This window comes from Vulpes vulpes, chromosome 7 (assembly GCF_048418805.1).
Source record: "Vulpes vulpes isolate BD-2025 chromosome 7, VulVul3, whole genome shotgun sequence".
Lineage (NCBI taxonomy): Eukaryota > Metazoa > Chordata > Mammalia > Carnivora > Canidae > Vulpes > Vulpes vulpes.
The window spans coordinates 95,898,208-95,919,799 of NC_132786.1; the positions used below are offsets into that span (position 1 = coordinate 95,898,208).

General features: G+C 34.5%; 1 protein-coding gene across 1 annotated transcript in view; it reads right to left on the reverse strand.

Moving 5' to 3' along the window:
• Positions 1 to 21,592, reverse strand: part of CRPPA (CDP-L-ribitol pyrophosphorylase A) — a 294,464-nt gene that overhangs the window by 106,373 nt on the left and 166,499 nt on the right. The window contains exon 10 of the mRNA XM_072764452.1: positions 6,525 to 6,656. Within this exon, the coding sequence (XP_072620553.1) occupies positions 6,525 to 6,656 (132 nt within the window). The remainder of the gene's footprint in view (positions 1 to 6,524; positions 6,657 to 21,592) is intronic.

Genomic DNA, 21,592 nt, shown 5'->3' on the forward strand with positions numbered 1-21,592 from the left:
TGACTTTTACTTTGAGGTGTCAAACACAAACAGTTCCCTCTCTGAACTATAATGAAATGTATGAACTACAATTAATAATTTCTCAACAAAATAAATAATAGTATGGTTAAAACTTATGGTCACATAAGGAAAGAAAATCCAGCCTCAATTTCAGAATTTCCCTGTCAGAGAGACAGACATTGATGGTGTCATGTGAGTGACACAGACTGCCTACCTCCTATGTCTCCATCTTCTCATCCCATAGAAGCTTCAAGAATATGACTTCTGCATTTTACCAATGAATAATCAGAGGCCCACCAATTTATATCACTTATTCAAGGTCACATAGATGTCTGTTTCAATTAGATGGGACTACGCTAATTCAGACCAATAAATAATCAGTTATAAAAGTTTTGGAGAACTCTCCAACCATGTGCCTGTGTGCATCTATCTCTAAATCCTTGAGCATGTAAGATGCACAGATTAAATAAACTGCTACAGGACTTTATATATTTTATAGAATTTACAAATTTTGCCATAAAAGTTTTTGTGTAAATTTTTATTTTAAAATGTGTAATTTGACAGTAAGACACCATACAGAAAGACTCCATCCACCACACCTGGATGAAGGTGAATGATATCAAGCCCTTGACAGTAAATATAATGTGTTAGAGGTGCTCTAATTTCAACCTATGACAAGATTCTTTAATGTAGGTTGATGGGGCTAATGCCACAAAATGGCTCAACCAACACCTTCTCCAACCAAATCCCTGCTTTCATTTCCATGCTATAGATACTCCAGAGGATAAAAACTAAATTTCCTCAGATTTGGTTTTATCAGCATCTATGGATTCTACTATGTACATGTAGATGACTTAAAAGTAGCAGTGAGTAGGTTGGCTCAGTGCCAGGAACAGGGAAACTAGGTCTAAGGTAGAGACTTCATATTTTCTGAATCAGCTATGGTAGAGTTTCTATCTGTGGTTCCCTAGTATCATATGTATCCAGAGTCAGTAATATGAGGCACTTTTACAAGCACAGTCTCAGAGGGGTTGAGCATTTCTGCCATCTGCCCTGTTCTTGGCTAGGTGTTATCCAGTTTGGTTCCATAATTATTCAGAAATTCTGTAAGCTACAAAATTCCCTAAAATATATCTTTTAGACAATCACTGATACATTTTTGCAACTAAGAACCTTCATCAATAGAATTGCCCTATTAGCCTGATAGCTTGTAAGTACTTAGAATGTTTGTCCTTAATGAACAAGAGATGATCTCACAGCTTAGAAACTTTTTCAAATGGTCATTCTTCGGTCCCTTACTCAACTTCACCTCAAGATTCCATTATGCCATCTGATATCCCAGAGCCTCCTCAGACATGACAGTCCTATATAAAGAGGGCCAACAGTCGATTCCAATATGTCAATATACTTAAGAACCACTGGCCTAAGTCAGTCATCCAAATATGTTCACATTAGACTTCCACCAGAGCTTGAGCTTATGAAATATAGAAAACTCCAGGTATAAGTTTGAGCTATTAAACTAGATTTCCTAAAGTACATACTAGGAACCTATACTTATAAAGTTCCTCAGGAGACTATAATACTGCCAGCTAAGGACTTTTCAAAAAAACAGTATTTAGAAGCCACTGGCACATCAGCCGGGCCTAAAGTAAGTTCATTAAAACAAAATTATTTCTTCCTCTGAGGATACCAGTAGATTAGTCAAACAAGAGGTAAGTGTACAAATCTTAGATCTGAACCTCAGGAAAATATCTACTAAGATGTTTCATGATACCTTTGTGAAGGTGGTGGATAAATAAAGCCAAATGTGAAATTCATTTGGGTACATTATTTGATGGTATGATGTCTATACAAAATAGATAGATATATTTATACTTAACAATGCAATATCGTTCTAACCTAGAAGCTCCATCTCTGAAATGGTCAGTATAGTTCAAGTTTAAAAACTATATACTTGTAAATGTTTGCCTTAAAAAAACAGAATCATGATAAAAATATTTGAGTTCAGCAAAATTAAGACTGAAATCTCTAAACTATAGGCTTGAACAGTTCATGCCAGAAATACTAAGTATCTATAACTTCAGTGCTTTATCATCAGATACATATTCTTAAATAACTAGAACAGGTTCCCCAAAATACATCATTTTATACCACAGATTTCAATGATGACATGCATCACAAACTTAGTATAATGGGAATGAAGAGTAATATTTTATGCATAAATTTAAGAGAATACTTAAAAAGGTACTAAGATCCTTTATGTGGATCAAGCTATAGAACCTAGTTGTAATTATTCATAGTTATATTTATAGAGTTATTTTAGAAAAAGGAATAGGGCTTGATTTAAATTCATCCAAAAAATTTTAAGGGCAAGCTTTAGGCTACTTTTCTAATCTAGCATATAAATTTCAAATCTTTCCTTATTTATTTACAACTTAAGAAACTGATCACTAGATACTAAAGTCAGAAAACTTAAATGGTCAAGCCAGCCACTTGATCCATAAGTCTACCCACAAAGAATCTATTTTAAATGATGAATATTTTGAGGCCAGCAGAATGTTTTAAAGACATTTTTCGAAAAAGTTAATTTGTACTTTACTACATTGGTATAACTAAGGAACTGGCATATTTAGTAATTTAGCAAATGATGTCTCTGACCAGAAAAAAAAAATGCATACATGGGGAGTCCATCTAGAGTTAAGTAAACCATTTGTTTAAATTTCTTATATTGATAAAGAATATATGAAAAATGGAGTTGAAACATTATACGATTAGATGCATTTGTCGGTAATTGAATTATCAAAGAATTATCAACAATTGACAATGGATACATTGCGGGACATTTATAGATCCTCAAGATGGAATCAATCCTTATCCTTCTCCAAGTCAATTTCTTCCCTAAAGGTATACACAAATTGGAAATATCTAATTGTGAAGCAAGTATGGCTAACTAATCAGAGACCATATTATAAATCCCCAAAAAGACTGAAATGTAATAAGTTTAAATTCGCTAAACACAGAAAGTCCTACATGTGGGACTTTCTCTACAGAAAGTGTTTTTTCTACAAAAACACAGAGACTTAACACTATCATGCATTTTTTTTTAAAGAGCTTAAGTAATTCTATTTAACTATAAATATCCATAATGAATCCTGTGAAGGAGCAACTAAGCAGTCCAGACCATCCACATTACCAGAGATACATACATACATAGCAATGCAGGTCTTCTTTAGGTTGGAAAGACCTGTTCTCTAGCACAGATGCTGAAGCCAATGCATTCTCTCATCCAAGGTAGAGTCACGAATAAACTGAAAACCTATCCAAAGAAGTTCTTGAAGCTATGTCTGATGAAAAAATGGTTAAAAATCTTTCCAGATTTCACAGACCTAGGTTTCGCTGATCAGAGACTGAAAACAAAACACATCAACCATCTACAGAAACACCCTAATGGCTATCACAGAGATTCGCTTAGGGAACCAACATCCAAGGTATGGACACTGTAAACAAACAAACAAACAAACAAAAAAACTGTATCTGACAGCACCATCGAAAGCACAAGCCTCTAAACAGCTTCTTCGCACTCAACGATGACAGAAGTTTCACCTTGTGCATCTTCATATCCTTAGTGTTGACAAAAGGTTGGTCAAGTAGGCTTTCAAAATTAAAGATATTGATTTAACTAAGTGGAAAAATTAGTACAGAACTAAAAGGAAAAAGAGAGAGAGAGAGAGAGAGAGAGAGACTGTCCAGAGGTAGTGGTTTCTTTACATAGGGCCTATTTATGAGGACTGTATCCCAAAGTTTCATTTAGAGAATATTAGCCTCATGAGTTGCCTATGTTTGAAGGGTTACAGTAGAAAATTGAAAATGATATCCCCCTTGTCCCCAACTTGAAGATATGAAATTTTCACCAGGATATTAAGAATTTGTGAGAAGCCCTTCATGGAAGTACTTGTTTATTCACTGATGCTCCCCAATTTTTTAACCACAGGCCCTTTTTGATGGCATATCTGAGGAACACCCCAGAGTACTCTGGTAAAGGCTCTTTAAGGTGGAATTATGCACTGGACATGTGTTTGGCTAGTACTAGTCAACTGGTACCTGTGTCTCCAAGGACAAAAGTAAACCCTGTATTTTAAACATTTTCACATGTTTGAGACATCCTCACTATTGTATTTTTAAGAAAAGAAAAGCAACACCCAAATAAGCTCTCTTTGCTTCTTAAAATGAGAGAAATATTTTGAACGCTTTGCAGTGTCCTCTTCTTTGCACTCGTGACAGCAAAGTAGAGCTTAATAGATCCAAATTTGCTCAAAATAGTGGTCAGATGCACAGTAGTGAATTCAAAGGCTCTTCTTTTTCAACAAGGCCACTTTTCCCATCAGGGAGCCTTCACAGGTACAGAGTTACATAGATATGCAACCCCATGTCATGAATGTGTACAGTATGCCAGGTGTGGAAAATTGAACAGTTCTGTTGTGAATATGAGCTCCACAAGAGTTACCAGGTTTAGGAAATAAAAACATAAGATGCCCAGTTATATTGAATCTCAGGAATGATAACAAAGATTTTTAGTGCAAGTATGCTTCAGGTAATATTTCAGATATACTAAAAATTGTTTGTCTGAAATCAAATCTCATTAGGCATGCTATATTTCATCTAGACCATACTCTCCCACTGGAGTATCAACTACAGTGCATACAGACCCTTTGTGTTTAGCCTAAATCACAGGAGAAAAAGTCTTGGGGATTGTATGTACTCTACCATTTCTTAGCTTTTGAGATATTTCTCAGTGAGCTATATTTTATCTGCATAGTGAAGCATTAGTTGTGCATCCATGACTCCTTTGAATGGCACAAGAGAAAAAACTTATTTTTTCCCACCACAATAATCTGGAGTACAACCAAAGACAACCTATTAAAGACAGAATATTCTTTAAAAACAAAGGAGCTTTTATTTATTTATTTGACAGAATGAGACAGAGGGAGAGGGAGAGGGAGAGGGGGAGAGAATACACACAAGCAGTTGGGAGGGGCAGAAGGAGAAGGAGAAGCAGGCTTCCCACTCAGCAGGGAGCCAGATGCTCAATTCCAGGCCTCTGGGATCATGACCTGAGGCAAAGACGCTTAACCAACTGACCCACCCAGGTGCCCCAAAGATAGGATATTCTTGAACAAAGATACAGACCAGAGTTCTTAATCTTACTCTGCCAGTTACGTGTTGCTCTTGGGCCATTTGTGTATCTCTTCAGGCCTTGGCTGCCCTGACTTCAAAAGCCCTTTCAAAGCTAATATATTATACTTCCATGATCGTAAGTAAATTCAGCTTTGCCTCATTCTTGATGACTAACCAGAGGTCATAGTTACATATTATGGAAACAGCGAAAATCACCTCAAAGAAAACCAGGAACTGTCTAAAAGATTGTCCTTATACTTAATTAAAATCCATTTGTTTCAAAGAAATGTTACCTTCAGGCTAAAAGGGTAACTTAAATATTACACCAATAATAACTGTTATTCATCAATCCTGTAACTTTAAATGCCTGTTGTTCCTTGGTCAGTTACTAATTCCAAATCATTAAAAGCCCTGTTGACCACTTCACTTTCTTGACTCCTGCAGGGTACCTCTAAAAACACTATAAAGCATTCTGTAATTTCAGTGAAAGGTATCTATGCACAAAGAGCAGATCCATCTTCCCTAACAGTCCCCAAATAGTTTGATTTAAATAGCATTTCTTTGCACTAAGTATCTATAATGCTAATTCATTTTGCCTTCAGCTTAACTTTCTGCTATTAATAAAGTGACAATAAGAATTTTTCTCTAGTTAAATACCAGGCTCTCTTATAATATGAAAGCTAAGTATTGCTTTTAAGTAATTAAAAACCTGATCAACATCTTTAGCACAACATAAAAGAAATAAGCCATTTCAAATTAGACAAATGGATGAGTTCTGAAGTCGTTAAATAGAAAAGTCTAGTTCAATTTGAATTTCAAATTTCAAATTCCAAATTTAGGACATACTTATTGTTTATCTGAAATTCAAATTTAGCCAGGCACTCTAAATTTTTTTTTAAAGATTTTATTTATTTATTCATGAGAGACACACAGAGAGAGAGAGAGAGAAAGGCAGAGACACAGGCAGAGGGAGAAGCAGGCTCCATGCAGGGAACCTGACATGGGACTCGATCCCGGGTCTCCAGGATCACACCCTGGGCTGCAGGCAGCACTAAACCGCTGCACCACCAGGGCTGCCTGCACTCTAAATTTTTATTTGATAAATCTGGCAACCCCATGCGGCCTACTAGTATGAGATATTCACCAATTTCATCCTTTTTTTTTCCTTCATCAAAACACTTGTTTTTGATTTTTATTTCTCCCCTAGAGTCAAGAGAGGTTCTACCTATGACAGAACATGGATAAGTAATTTTCCAGCCAAAATTTCTCTAATCATTAATGTATCTTTGCTTTTAACAGGTCAGGTTACCATTAAAACTGTCGTCCACAAAACACAAAATTTTCCTTACCTGTGGGTAATATATAAGAAGACCACATAATAAAATATTTCTTTTTTTCACTTCCTTTGCATATTCCTTAATTCGCATTAGGTTTTCCATTTTCTGATCAAAAGGTACTGATTTATAATCAAGAAAATATACCTGCAAAATAATACAAAAGGTAACACGTGAATACCATTTCTTTCACTTTCTTTGAAAAATGTAACATTAAAGGAGTTCAAAACACAATTATTGTGACTTATCAGTTTGTGTTAATTTCTAGATAAACATTTCAACCATAAATGCTTAGTAAGATTGGTAAATCCTCCTTTACAAATACAAAGCAGCAATCATTGAGAAAACAATGCTGAACAATATAAAATGCTAGTATTCTATTTCCACTTGTTTCAGAGTCAAATGTACAAATATAGGATTTCAACTACTTGTTCAATTTATACTTTGAAACTAGATTACATAGAAATATTATATGTTAAGCAATTACCAATATCAATAAAATTCAAGGGAGTGCTTATCTATTAGATTCATAGATATTTTTAGAAAAATCACTTTCAAATAACTGAAATTCTAGTAAATCATCCATCTCTTAGAGTAAATCCAGAATTTTTTATATATTTTTAGCAGTGTTAGTGTTTTTCTTGAAATTATTCCAATGGCTATTTTTAAAATATTAGTTTTCATTTAAATGTTAAGGAACTCAGGGTGAGCTCCCTCCTTCAAATCATTGAAGTTTTATGGTGTTGTTCATCTTTTGTGGGACATAAAATATCTAAATCACCATAATGTCAAAATAAAATGCAAATGCGCACAGAGAATAAACATTCAGATATCTGTATTCTTTCACAATATCAAATTTAAGAAACTCTCAAGAATGATAATTTGTTCAGTTACATGTATTTATTATCTAGAAGCATTTTAAAATCTACTCCACCCTAAAACTCTTATACTAATCCTTTCCCTTCCTCTGGTAATTCATATAAAAATATGCTTTATAGAATATATACAACAAAATCCTATGACTTTCTATAACACAAGGGAATGAGTTTTCACCTATCACATTGCATTTTGCTTTCCAGGAAAAGCACTTAAATAACATCCATTTTAAAACAGAATTATGTGAGGACATGTATGTGTGTTAATTCAGTAGATATTCAGTCACTATTTCCTGGACCTTTTCCTTATAGTTAATTGAAGACATGCATATGTAGTTGCTTCCTCCTAAAATCTAAAGGGACACTACAGACTTTTTCCTTAAAAATGCTCCATTCATTAAAAAACGAAGAGAATAGACAGAAAAGAAAAACAAAGATAAAAAGCACAAAGAAAAGGGTCTCAGGCTCTACTATCTACTGAATAACTGAAGTAAAGACAATGTGACCCTATGAACTTGAATTCATCCTTCCCCAGCAGTGATTCCCTGAAAACTTATAAAGATGAAATTTCAGATTTTTTACCAACCAACAATGCTTACAGCAAATATAATTTGAGACTGGTGAACCATAGCCAGGCTGGAATAATTGTGAGTGAACTATAAATGGTAGACTTTCCTTCAGTGTAATTTAACTTGTAACCAGGTGTTTCCCTAGCTGAGACCTGGAAGCTAACATCTATCAGCTAACTCCTATATGTAGCTTGAGCCTTCTGGAAGGATGGCTCATACACCACCTTCTGTGATTTCCTCCCTTACCCTTAAGAAGGTGGAGAAAAAATGGAGGGGGAAAAAAAGCAACCCCTACTAGTATGAAATTATGAGCTCAAGAAGCTAAGCTGAAGAAACATGCCCATCTCTCCCTTTTCTCCTGTCTTGTAGTCTTTTATGATGTTGCACAAACTAGTGACACAGGCTTCTTCTAGTCTTAAGAGTTTAAAAATATCTATCTGAAACTAAAATTGCTGGCTGGGGGCTTGCCAGAAAAAAAGGCTAATTCTCCAAACTCCAGGCAATTTATGAAATTGCAATCATGTTATGAATCTAAAGCTCGGGGACTGAGACTAAGACTCTCTCCTGGGCCCATACCACCAGATCATTACATAGCCCCATACCATCTGGACTAAGGAACAACACTGCTGTTTGGAGTTATAAGCCTCATGGTACTATTTAACTCTTTTACCTGTGTAATTATTTGCAATATTTAGATACCATAAAATGCCAGGAGTCACCATGCCTAACATAATTTATGTGAATGAGACGTCTTGGAGTTTTGCAACGCATAATCCAGGCAACCTTAATGCCAGCCTAGATAGTTAATGAGGGAAAATAGACATTTCTTGTTTAATACAAGTCCTCCTAACAAATCTTCAGTTCTGAAAAATCTCACAGTAAAATAAAGGGGGGGGGGTGCAGAAAGGGTTTGTGAAAAAAATAGCATAAGGAGCAGTAAAGACAAGACCTCTCTACTTTGTAATTACAGCCTCCAAGAGATTTAAAATGCACAGAAATTAAAGAACAGAAATGCTGGTAACATACTAAATGGAGAAGGAATGATGGATACAACCAGGAATGGAGCTCTACAGTGCAAAGCTGCCATTGAACTTGGCCCAGGAGGAAGTGCACCTGCCCAGGGAACCTCTCTGTAAAGTCAGAGCTGGGAACAGATGCTCAACTTTCGATTTTCTTAAAAAAGTGTCCTAAAAGTGATCCTAAAGTTAATAACAACTTTGGGAACTTAGAAGTGATAGAACTAAAATTCTTGACAAGAATAAACTATATTGGAATGAAAAAGATAAAGTGTGCTGAATCTGTGTATTGCTTTTTTTTAAAAAAAAGGACAGAAATTAGTGATCCTATACTGAGTTAACTTAATGAATTATGTATATTAAAAATTATGGTATTTAATTAAAGCTATATACAACTATATTGTGTAGTTTTTGAACTTGCAGAGGGAGAAGAGGGTTATCTATATCAATGCAGCAAATAATAGGAGGAAATTAAAGAAGCAAATAAAACTGGCAAAAAGCAGTAACTAAATAGGTTTGTAGAAAGAATCTCAAATATGAAAGTAATACAAATAAATTGAACACACCTAAGTCTTTCCTAAATAACAGATTTATCATATTGGATTTTTAAGGAAAATCTAACAATATGCTAGTTATAAGACAAATGTCTAAAGCAAACTATCCTGAAAAGCACAAAATAAAAGGATGAACAAGACATGCTTTGCAAACATTACCAAAAATGAAGGCTGTAGCAATATTATTCATTTTAGTTTAAGACAAAAACTATTAATTCACATAAAGAGGAATAGGGCATAATAAAAAAACAAGCAAAATTATAATAATCAGAGCCTTATTAAGATAGATTTGAATACACAAAATATATTTTTTAAAGATTTTATTTATTTATTCATGAGAGACACAGAGAGAGAGAGGCAGAGACACAAGCAGAGGGAGAAGCAAGCTCCATGCAGGGAGCCTGACGCGGGACTCGATCTCAGGTCTCCAAGATCACACCCCAGGCCGCAGGCGGCACCAAACCGCTGCGCCACTGGGGCTGCCCTGAATACACAAAATATTTGACTGAATTATGAGAACACACAGTCTCAGTCAATAAACATTGATGTTCAATGGCACTTGTCTTAGAAACTAACGTACCAAACATATTAAAAACAAAACAAAATTCAAATAGCTTCTGCTTCTGGTGAAGCAGCTAAATTGAGGGGTTTTATGTCTCCTTCCAAGATTATAATTTTATTCCTGTTTTGCTGGCTGTTGTGATCTAGGAAAAGTTGCATATGAACTAATGTCAACTTCCAAAATATACAGACTAAACGCCCATATTCATTGATCATGCAAAAGCTAATTTTTTTTTTCAGACACATGTAACGTAGCAAAAATACTTGGTGAACTGAAAAACAAAGCACAGTCAGTTTTTCAAAGTTACCTACAAGTCATAAACGTCACTCTAGGGCTGAAGACTTACTCCAGCTAAAGATCCATCAGACACAACATACCCTAGTTCCTCAGAAAGATAAAAGATAATGGCATGTAAAGAAAGCAGTAGGCCAATGTTATTCACCACCAATTCCATGAATTAAGGAAACGATGCATAAAAGTGAATTCTAGGCAAACTATTCATTCATCTACAAATTGCCTATGTCATCCCATCAAACTATGTTACCTATTAAGTAACCAATACTTAGAGGGAAACTTTTAGAAATGTACTAAAATATAAGAATGTGCTCAACATTGTACTAAATGACATCAACTTTTAAAGAAACAGGTATGGATATTGACCTTATGAAAGGTATTACCAGGTTGACAAAATTCAAGCTTGAAAAAGTAGGATGCATATCAAAATCTCTTTCACTAAATGGGAAGGCCTGATAACATCATGATTAACAGAAGAAAAATCTCCAGCAGACGTATTTCCTAAGGCCAATACTATGAAACTTAGGCATATACTTTACGTTGTGCTACTAATTTTGAACTTCTAAAATACATGTTACTTATGAGTTCCAGGAAAAAACTCAGTTGGTATAATAATGCAATCAATTTTAATTTTAAAGACAAGGTTTATACAAATAGAGCAGAGGATTACAAAATGATTATGATAGCTCAAGAGAAATGTAAATGTTTTCACCTTAATAAAACAAACTTACAGCATAGTCAGTCCTGCATCCATTGAAATGTAGCAAAACATTTCATCTAGGTTGAGTTCTGCACATTTGCTTATAGCTACATCAAGTAGATATTCCCTGATGTCTTTTTGAACTGCTCACTCATTTGCTATGTGTAAATTACAGCAACTATTATTTCCTCCTTAGGATGCCATTTCTAATAGGTTTTATTTCATACAGATATTTAAAAAGTTAAAATATCTCCCCCTCCAAAATAATGTGTTTTTTTTTTTTTTTAACACAGCAAATTCACTCCTATAAACTAGCAAACTGCTTAAACATTTAACATATGGGTAGCTTCATGGCTTTGTGGGTGGGCAAGGTTTCTGGCACTCATAGTTTGGAAAATGCTCCTCTGTGCCTCATGTCTTCTACATTCAGTTCTACACATGCTTTATATTTGTCTAGTAACTATTTAATATATCCCTGGCCCCAGATGAATTGCCATTGTTTTATACTTTAATATGTAATTTTTCATCTGTCTCTGAGGACAGGTACATTAATTAAAGAATAATTAATATAAAATACAATATTCTTTAAAACCTCAGGAATGTTCCATAACCCCACATTTAACACTTCTGCCTCATTCCAGAGGCCCATGTTAACAGGCCTGAGAAGGGAGTCAGGAATTGTGGTAGGAGAGGAAACAGAGTCTTTGTTTATTTGAATAAGTCAATTTTTAATAAGAAGTCAATCTTTGAAGCATCAGTATATATACAAATACACACTGCTTAATGCCCACCAAAGTGGAAGGAAGGATGGTCAAAATAAAAGTTATGGTAATTATCAAATAATTAAGTTAGGAAGCATTGGTAGATAGACCAGAGACTCTGAATCTATACAACAAATATGCAAAAATATCTACACAAAATTATTTGTGTACAGAAAAGTAAATTGTGTGAATCAGGCCCATCATCTCACAACATTGCTTTTCAAAAGAAATACAGGGAAATCTAACAATAGATGAAACTAAAGTCAACACTAAGCAGATCAAAGTAAGACTTAATTTTAAGGATTTAAAAAAAAAAACTTTAGAGAAAATTGATGAACCATACTTTTAATTTTTAACTGCACTTTTAAAAAGAAAAAGGAACAAGCTTCTAATGTTGAATCGTTTCATTTTGGAACAAGTTTAAATCAATGTCATCAAGCAATTCAATACATAATTCTGATGAATAGAAGCTAATTAAAAGTTGTAAGCTATCATAAAAATTCAGAGCAAATGTTTAACAACTCATCTATAAATCTTAAAATAGGGCACCCAGGGTGGCTCAGCGGTTTAGCGCTGCCTTCAGCCCAGGGCCTGATCCTGGAGACCCGGGATCAAGTCCCACGTCAGGCTCCTGCATGGAGCCTGCTTCTCCCTCTGCCTGCGTCTCTGCACCCCCCCCACACCCCCCTCTGTCTCTCATGAATAAATAAATAAATAAAATCTTTTAAAAAATTTTAAAATACCAGCAAAACTACTAGGTTGAGAAATGAAGGCATTTAACCCAAGTAGTAAATAAATAGTATTTTGCATTAAAATATTAGCCAAACTTTTAAATGTTTCTATTGAGTCAAATAACTAAAAAGTAATTAAGTTTTATAGTATCAAGACAAATGTTATACTTATATACCCATTTTGTTTCAGATCCTTATGTGCAATATCAAAGAAGTAACTAGACCTTCACATTTTTAAACAGACAGTAGGAAAACCTAATATAGCATGAAAACATGTCTAATTTTTTTTTCAGATTTCACAAGGTATTTCTCATATGAGAACAGAACTCTGCCACTGTTATATTACGGGACAATTACCTGAAGCATTATATACATCTGCAATTAAAATCTGTACCATCCACAACAAATTTTAGAATCAAAAGATAACAGCAAGCCCAATGATTAATATGAAGCACTGATCTGTTGAACTAATATTTAAAATATATCATTCAAGTAAGTTACAAAAACCAGGTATGTGGTTCTTCACTTAGTATAATACTCTTGTATATTTTAATGATTTGTCAAAATTTTATTTTACATGATAAAGTTTATTACAGATTAACCAACAATGTATAATTACTATCAAGTTTGTCTACAGGTCATTTAGATACACATTACATGATATGTTTAAAAAATAAATAATGAGTATTTTTGGAATTAACAAAGGTACCTTACTTATGCTAACCACTACAAAGTCCATTTAAATTTATAAAAATTGATACTGCATTTTTAAAAAATATATTTATTTATTTATTCATGAGAGACACAGAGAGGGGGGCAGAGACACAGGCAGAGGGAGAAGCAGGTTCCCCACAGGAGCCCAATGCGGGACATGATTCTGGAACCCAGGATCACTCTCTGAGCCAAAGGCAGACACTCAGCTACTGAGCCACTCAGGAGTCCCGATACTGCTTTTATATATCTACTTTGTTAAGTGATTTTTGACATTTTTAATACGTTTCAAAAGGCAAAACAATAAAAAACCTTTTCAGAAAATAAGGTGTTTTGAATACTATATAGCAAAAACGAAAAGTATTCACAAACATGATCAAGGAGATCAAAACACAGGTATATGATGTCTGTAGGCCATATTAACATAGCCTCCAGAGATTCATCCTATGCTTTTTAAGTATGGCAAAAATCATTTAAGAATCCTGGTAATTAACAAATTTTTAACGATTTCAGGAATATTCATGTGGTAGCATTTAATAACCTCAGCTCTCTTTGATACCAGGACATTCATATTGCAAATAACCAAAAGCAACAGAAACACAGCAAATTAAGAACTTATGAATATTGCTTTTAAATTATTTGATACTGTTAAACTTATAGAATTATATAAAAGGTACAGAAAAATTGTGCTAATTAGTTTCAGAGGAAAATACAATTCCCCCAAATTTCAATTACAGTGTTTCCAATAACAAATCAGAAGATCAGTGGTGCTTTGGACTATTTATGATTAAAACAAAGTGCTATCTAAACTTTTTCTTTCTGAAAATATTTTTTTCATATATCTACATTATGTAAGAGAACTGACCTGGGACACCTGAGGGGTGCAGTCAGTAAAGCTTTCGACTCATGGTCATGAGATCTCAGGGTCATGAGATCAAGCCCTGTGTCGGACTCTGTGCTCAGTGTGGAGTCTGCTTAAGACTCTCTCCCTCTGCACACTTCCCCCTCAAAAATAATAAGCATATCTTTCATAAAAAAATAGAATTATCCCAATACAAAGGGTGGTCAAATAAAACATAGTCTAAAACTACAATGCCTACTAAAGTAGTCACACTAGCCAGAGGTGACTATTTACATTTAAATTCAAATTTATTAAATGTAAATAAAACTGAAAATGCAGGATACCTCAAGTGCTCACAACAACAGGTGGCTACCACATATATGAGTATAGCAATCAAACATTTCATCATTGCAGAAAGTGCTAATCAGCTGTACTTGTCCAGAACAAAAGCAGCTTGTGTCACATCATGCTCATCATATAACCTATTAATTTTTTGTGGTCACTAACTCATGGGTCTGTGCTATAAAAAGGATTTTCTTTCCTGACTAAATGTTATGTTACTAGTTAAAATCCTACTACTAGGCAGCCCTAGTGGCTCAGCGGTTTAGTGCTGCCTTTGGCCCAGGGTGTGATCCTGGAGACCTGAGATCAAATCCCACATCAGGCTCCCTGCATGGAGCCTGCTTGTCCCTCTGCCTGTGTCTCTGAGCCTCTGTGTGTGTGTGTGTGTGTGTGTGTGTGTGTGTGTGTGTCTCATGAATAAAAAAAAAAGGAAAAAGAAAAAGAAAAAACCACTGATCTACCATCCTTATTTAAAAAAAAAAAATCTTACTAGTAACAGTACTAGAAAAATTTTATCTGGAATATACAGAGTCTGACCTAAAACAGACTGAGCTTTTTCTTATTTACATATTGAATAAATTTCTGAAAATGTGGATGAGTATGAATGTATGAAAATGAAACTCTTAAACTGAGTTGGGTCCAGCTTCTATTTCTGCCTAAGTAGGAGTGATAGGGACCAAGTTCACCTTTCCACTTCAAACCAGTCAGAAAAGTACACAAACTACACAAAGCAAAGACCTTGAAGACATGATACACCTGGCAACAAGCAACAGCTCTGAGAGATGAGGAAAAAATGAGTTGAGCTCTATATTTGTACCAATTTCCTTCCTTAAAACAGTTTCCAGGCTATGGTACACTGAAGGGAAAGGTGGATATGTGAGTTTCAGGGCCTACAGAGAAAAGGGCAGATAGAGTTCCAGAGAGGAGAAAAGTGCACAGAATGAGAGGAGAAAAGTGCACAGAATGAGAGGAGAAAAGTGCACAGAATGAGAAGGCTGCCGATGATCAGATTCTCTCTCTCCCAAAGTGAGAAAAATCCACTGGAGGAGATTAGATGGAACAGTGCCTAATGTACACACCCAAGGTCAGGAATAATGGTGACAGCCATCAGCCAGACTGGAGGACTTCATAATGTACAGGGCATTAGGTAGAAGGGTCTTGCCTCAGTTGTTAAGAATGATTAAACATACATTAAATATACTAATTAGTTTGACCTAAAAATCATAGAAAGAATACCTAAAAAAGACCAAACTGTTTCCAACTAACTAGGTCACAGGAAAAAAGCAAAAAAAAAAAAAAAAAAAAAAAAAATCCAGTACCCAGCAAGGTAAAATTCACAAACTCTAACAGGTAATAAAAAAAATGCCAAAAAAGGAGAAAAACACGACCCCTAAGGAAAAAAATTATTCAAAACCAACTCAGGCGTGACACATTCATTAGAATAGAAAAGGACATTAAAATAATTTTATAACTATGTTCCATTTGTTCACAAAGAATGCATGTATTAAGTAGAAAAAGAGAAGATGTAAAAGAGGCCTACATCTAACTTATAAAGATGAAATTATCATTTGAGATTTAAAAAAAATACACTGGAGGAGATTGACAGCAGAAGATTGCAGAAGATGAGTAAATTTAAAAATACAGCAATAAGAACTTTTAAAAATGAAATAGGATTCAATGAAAAAAAGGAAAAATAAACAGAGCATTAGGAGATATGAATCAACTTCAAACAATCTAATATATAGATGTATAGATAACTGGAGTTCCCAGTTAACTGTGAAGAACAGAAAAAAATATGGCTGGAAAATTTTCCAAATTACATGAAAATTAAAAATCCAAATGGCACACTTTAAAAACATACACACATGCACACTTTCAGGCATATAAAGGAGCAGGAAAACACCCACAAGAAGGAAGGACATTAATACATCACCTGAAACTCAGAACTGATATCAATGTGCCAATTATCACACAAGGATATTAAAATGGGTACCATAACTGTACCTTATACATTCAAAAGTTAACTAGCAAAATAGATATAAAAAGGTAAAAAGGACACAAATCAAACTTCTAGAAATGAAAACTACAATGCCTAAGATGAAAGACACACTGTTTTTATGTTGCTGTTATTGTTTTTAATTCAGGCCTGTGCAAGTCTGCATACATATAATGGTACAAGGAGGTACACCTTCACAGCATATATATGCTGAACTCAACTGAATAGCTACCCAGAGCTAAGAAACATCTGCTTGGCACATGCACTCTTCAGGGAATAAGAATAAACTGAGAAACACAGATGAGTGAGTGAAATATCACATTCTGTTGATTTAATACAATCTTAACATTTATTATAGATTTGAAGGTGTCTTTTTTTCAATTTTATATTTATGACAAGTACACAAACTATTCACTTTCAGGCTTCTGGATTCATTTAACTGAAGAAGACAGACTCTAAGAAAAAAACATTTCTTTAACTGTTAATGTTATAATTATCCATTAGTATAATTTATTATTAAGTTTATTACAAAATACAAATAAAATGAAGGAAAAAACTAGGAAAAGAAACCTCCAACTATAATCCATAATCTTGGCTTTCAAATTTTGTCTTCATCAAATAACCTAGTATTTCTTTTTAAATATATAACTGTCATACATGTGAACTAAAAGATAAAATTAATGTTCATAAATACATTTTTAGAAAGCTGCTTATATAATAGTAATCCACATAGAATTTATTTTAATATAATAAGGAAGAGTCCTCCAAAAATGTTGGAAAATTACCTCCAAATTCAATTTATAAGAGAAAAATAGATATCCTCTTAGGATTGAGAAACATTTCAAAGGTTAATGTTACTTTTTAGGGTAAATATAGGAAATAAGACAAAAATCAGTCATTTATAGACACAATAAGATGTGCTTCCTAATATGAAGCATAAAGATATGACTCACAAAATCTAAAAACTCATTTATGTAAATTAGACAATTATAGTTGCTGAGTGGAAACAAAATTTCTTTCTCTAAAAGGCAACATGGGAAAAAAAATGAACCATACTAAAAAGAAGGATAACATAAATCAAGACAGTAAAATTCATAAAGTTTAAATTTATTCATAGCAAATAATACCCTAAAAACTAATGTAGATATTTTTCTCCTTAATAAAACATAGCTATTTCTTAAGATGTAATTTCTATTTACTTCCTCATACCTAGCCACCTTCATTTCTGTAAGTCACCACAAAGCATTTATTTGTTGTAGGCAACATTGAAACAAGATGAAATAGGAAACACCAGGACTAGAAATGCCAAGGCAAGTTCAAGTCAATAAATATTTCTGAATGCCTACATGTGCTGATTGGAAAAAGGGAAAAGACTCTGAACACAGGAATACTAAGGAAGGATTCCAATAAGAAATATTATCAAATTCTAAAAACAGTAAGAGTCAGGAAAGAAAAAACATTAGAAAAATTGGGTCTTAGGTCAAAAACCTCACCAGACTCAACACACATCTGTCAAGCAATATGGTGCATGTGCTACAAGAGTTCATTACCAGAGGGCAAATTACTCAGTGAGGAAATGAGAATCAGGATGATAAAATTAAGCAAGAACCAGACCAGGCCAAGGCTTTATGATCTGACTGAGCTTTGTCCAGTAGGGGATGAAGAGCCTCTATAAGGTTTTAATAAATAGTATGTCCTCATTAGCAGTTAGCAAAATCTGTGATAGTAGCAATGAGGATAGTAGCACTGAGACAAGAGAGAGACTGTTAGGAGGAACAGCTCTTGAAGACAAGATGGTAAATTCCATTTTTTTTTAACATCATGTACTTGAACATTCTGAAAGGAATGATGACTGGAGATAAAACATACAAATTGGCACATGAGTGATACTTCAAATCAGGAGACTTGATGACCCAGAGAGTATATGCCTATTAAAGAAATGTCTAACAGGTATTTTAGGTAAAGGTATCAAGTAACAGTGGCAAAATAGGTCATTTAAGATTGAAAATCTAAACCAAAGTCTGGGAAACTATAGCCCACATGTCCAATCCAGTCTCCTGGCCTATTTTTGTAAATGAAGTTTTACTGGAACACAGCCACATCCTTTCCTTTACATCTTATCTACGGCTACTTTTGCACTACAATGGAAGAGTCCAGTAGTTCTAACAAAGACAATATTGGCTCAAAAAGCCTAAATTTTTTTACTATCTGGCTCTGTACAGGAAAAATTTGCTAACTCTTAATATAAAAAAAATTGTCTCAATCCAGGCACAGAAAATGACCTGGATTTTCTCTTATAAGAGCATCCTACTAAGTGGTTTTTGAGATCCTTTTCTTCAACAATCTAGGTTTCTATTTCTCAAAGGGGGCAAGTATTGACATTCCTAAAAGCATCAATTGCTAAAAATAAAATGAGCACAAGGATAATGGAATCTATGAAAGTCAACTCTCAGGATTGCTCTGAGGATTAAATAGGATCATTTATACTAAAAGGAAAGAATTGTGATTCATTATTTCAAGTAGTCAGTTAAGTGTATATTATTACCAACATTAACATAATTATACTAATAATAAGCATTAGCAGGGTGCATTTGCAGAGGGAGAAGAGGGCCTGAGGATTATAAATATAGTAGGAGTTCCATTTCTTAGAAATTGGATGAGCAAAACACACAAGATCACAGTTCTCACTGACCGAGCAAAAAAAAACAGAACTCAATCATTACCATTAACAAATTAAATTAAAAAATTGAAATCTCCAGTTGTCTCTCAAAAAATCTAGAAATGGTACAATATTCAGAGTACTTAGAAGAAACATGCAGGTGACTTTAACCAGTCCAGTCATTTCCAAAAAAGAATTTTCCAGTGCCAACTCTAGGATTATCTTGGCAATACTTGCTGCATTCCACCTTAGCAGGTATCAGTGAGTCAAGTATCCCAGCATTTAAGTATAAGCTTCAAAACCCCATAAAATAAAACCTCTGCTGCCTGAAAATTTAATCATACTATACTTTATAAAAGTATCACATACAAACTTACTGCAAACAGGGTTCAAGCCAAAGCATGTTTGGATGAAGAAGCTTTTTGCACTAATTCCGTCACCTTTCTATGCTTTCAATAAAAGAACAGTTCAGGCTTTCCAGAAACTGCAGAAGTCATCTTTTTTTAAGTGGCTATCAATTTTTATCCTAAAAGAATAGTGCTTACACCTTATAATATTCTTACCATCTTCCTGCCTGATAATGATTCAACCCATTAACAAGGTTTTGATTTTTGCTTTTGTTTTCAGTTGTTTTTCTTTGAATATGAAATGTTGGCACAGGAAAGATTCTATAAAACAACATGATCCATCATACACGTACTATGTAAGACTTGGCAAAAACATTATAATATGAAGAGTTTTTAAGAATTGTGCCTATACCTGGAATTCTATTAAAAATCAAGTGTTAAGGAAACCATAGAAGAATGTACCTTGTCTTTCCAAGTTGGCTTTAGCCTAAGAGATTCTGTACATACATACACACACACACACACACACACACACACACACGTGAATGGAAAGCTTTTGAATATGAGTGTAATCTTTCTAAATACCTCTGTTAACAAATGTGCAGCAATCATCTGCCTAATTCAACCTTCAGAAACAAACCAAAAGATCCTTCTCTACTGACTCATATCTTTCATTCACTGTTTCATGAGATATAAAATTTGAGATTACATCTCCTCTCTCTCATTAAATCAAGCACAAATTCTTAGTGTTTCTACTTAAATATATCTTGCTTCCAGCAATTTCTGCCCACTCTAAAACAACCCTCGTCTCAGCCAACGCCATTATTTCTCGGACTACTGTGATAGCCTCCTAACTAAACCAAATGCATCAAGGAAACTCTCTGGTCACTTTAACATGTTCTCTGTGCTGTATCCATGAAGTAAATACAAATCTGATTATATCAGCTTCTACTGAGCAGGGCTGCTTCATAAAATTCAAACTTACAAGGCCCATCTTGACCTTCATCTACCTATTCCTCAAACCTTCCCAATGTGTGGTTCAGTCTGTGTTAGATTCACTGGCTCTTTCTATGCTGACTATTCCATGTGCTACTCTGGCCATAGTAAAATGCTATTCCCCTACCCCTGAAAGACATGGACCTACTCAGTCTTCCAAATTTAATATTCCTCTCATATCCTTAAGATCTCTTCTATGGGCAGCCCAGGTGGCTCAGCAGTTTGGCGCCGCCTTCAGCTCAGGGCCTGATCCTGGAGACCCTGGATGGGGTCCACATTGGTCTCCCTGTGTGGAGCCTGCTTCTCCCTCTGCCTGTGGCTCTGCCTCTGTGTGTGTCTCTCTCATGAATAAATGAATTTAAAAAAATAAAATAAAAAGATCTCTTCTGATCATCTATTCTAGGCTTTTCTGTCCCCGCCCCCCCCCCTTTTTTTCTTTTGAGAGAGGGAGGAGGTGGAAGTAAGGGCAAAGTTAGAGAGAGAGGGAAAGAGAACACTGTCAGCAGGCTCCACACCCAGTGCAGAGCCCCAGTGCTGGGCTCCACCTCATAAGTCTGAGATCATGACCTGAAACAAAATCAAGAATTGGATGCTTAATTGACTAAGCCATTCAGGTTATTCAGGTGCCCCATTTCTGCCCTTTCTTCAAAGAGATTTAGTTAAAACTCTTAACATTGAGGTGATGAATAGAAAGAACAATGATCAGGATGTTGTGATCACTTCCTCAGCTAACTCTGGCCATTTGATTAAACTTGTGTTATTGAAAATTCTTCATCTTTGAAACAAAATAAATAAAATTATTTCCTTATATTATGATAAAATGATCTGAAACACTCTTCTAAAGATGCATTTTTTTAAAAATTACATTAAATAGCATATGTGTACATCAAAATACCTGTCACACAGATGTTCAGCAAATGATATATTTATCTATATTAAGTCATCAGTTAAGTAATAAAGAGAATAGGATAGTTCACTCTAAGGCACTAAGTACGCTGTACCTAAAATAAGTTAAAATGAATAGATAAGAAGATGCTCTAGTACTTTAATGATTAAGGAATCATTCTCAGAAGGTAGGATAGACATGAATGGATAGATTCTTGGAGTGGAGGGAAGATTAATCTTGCAA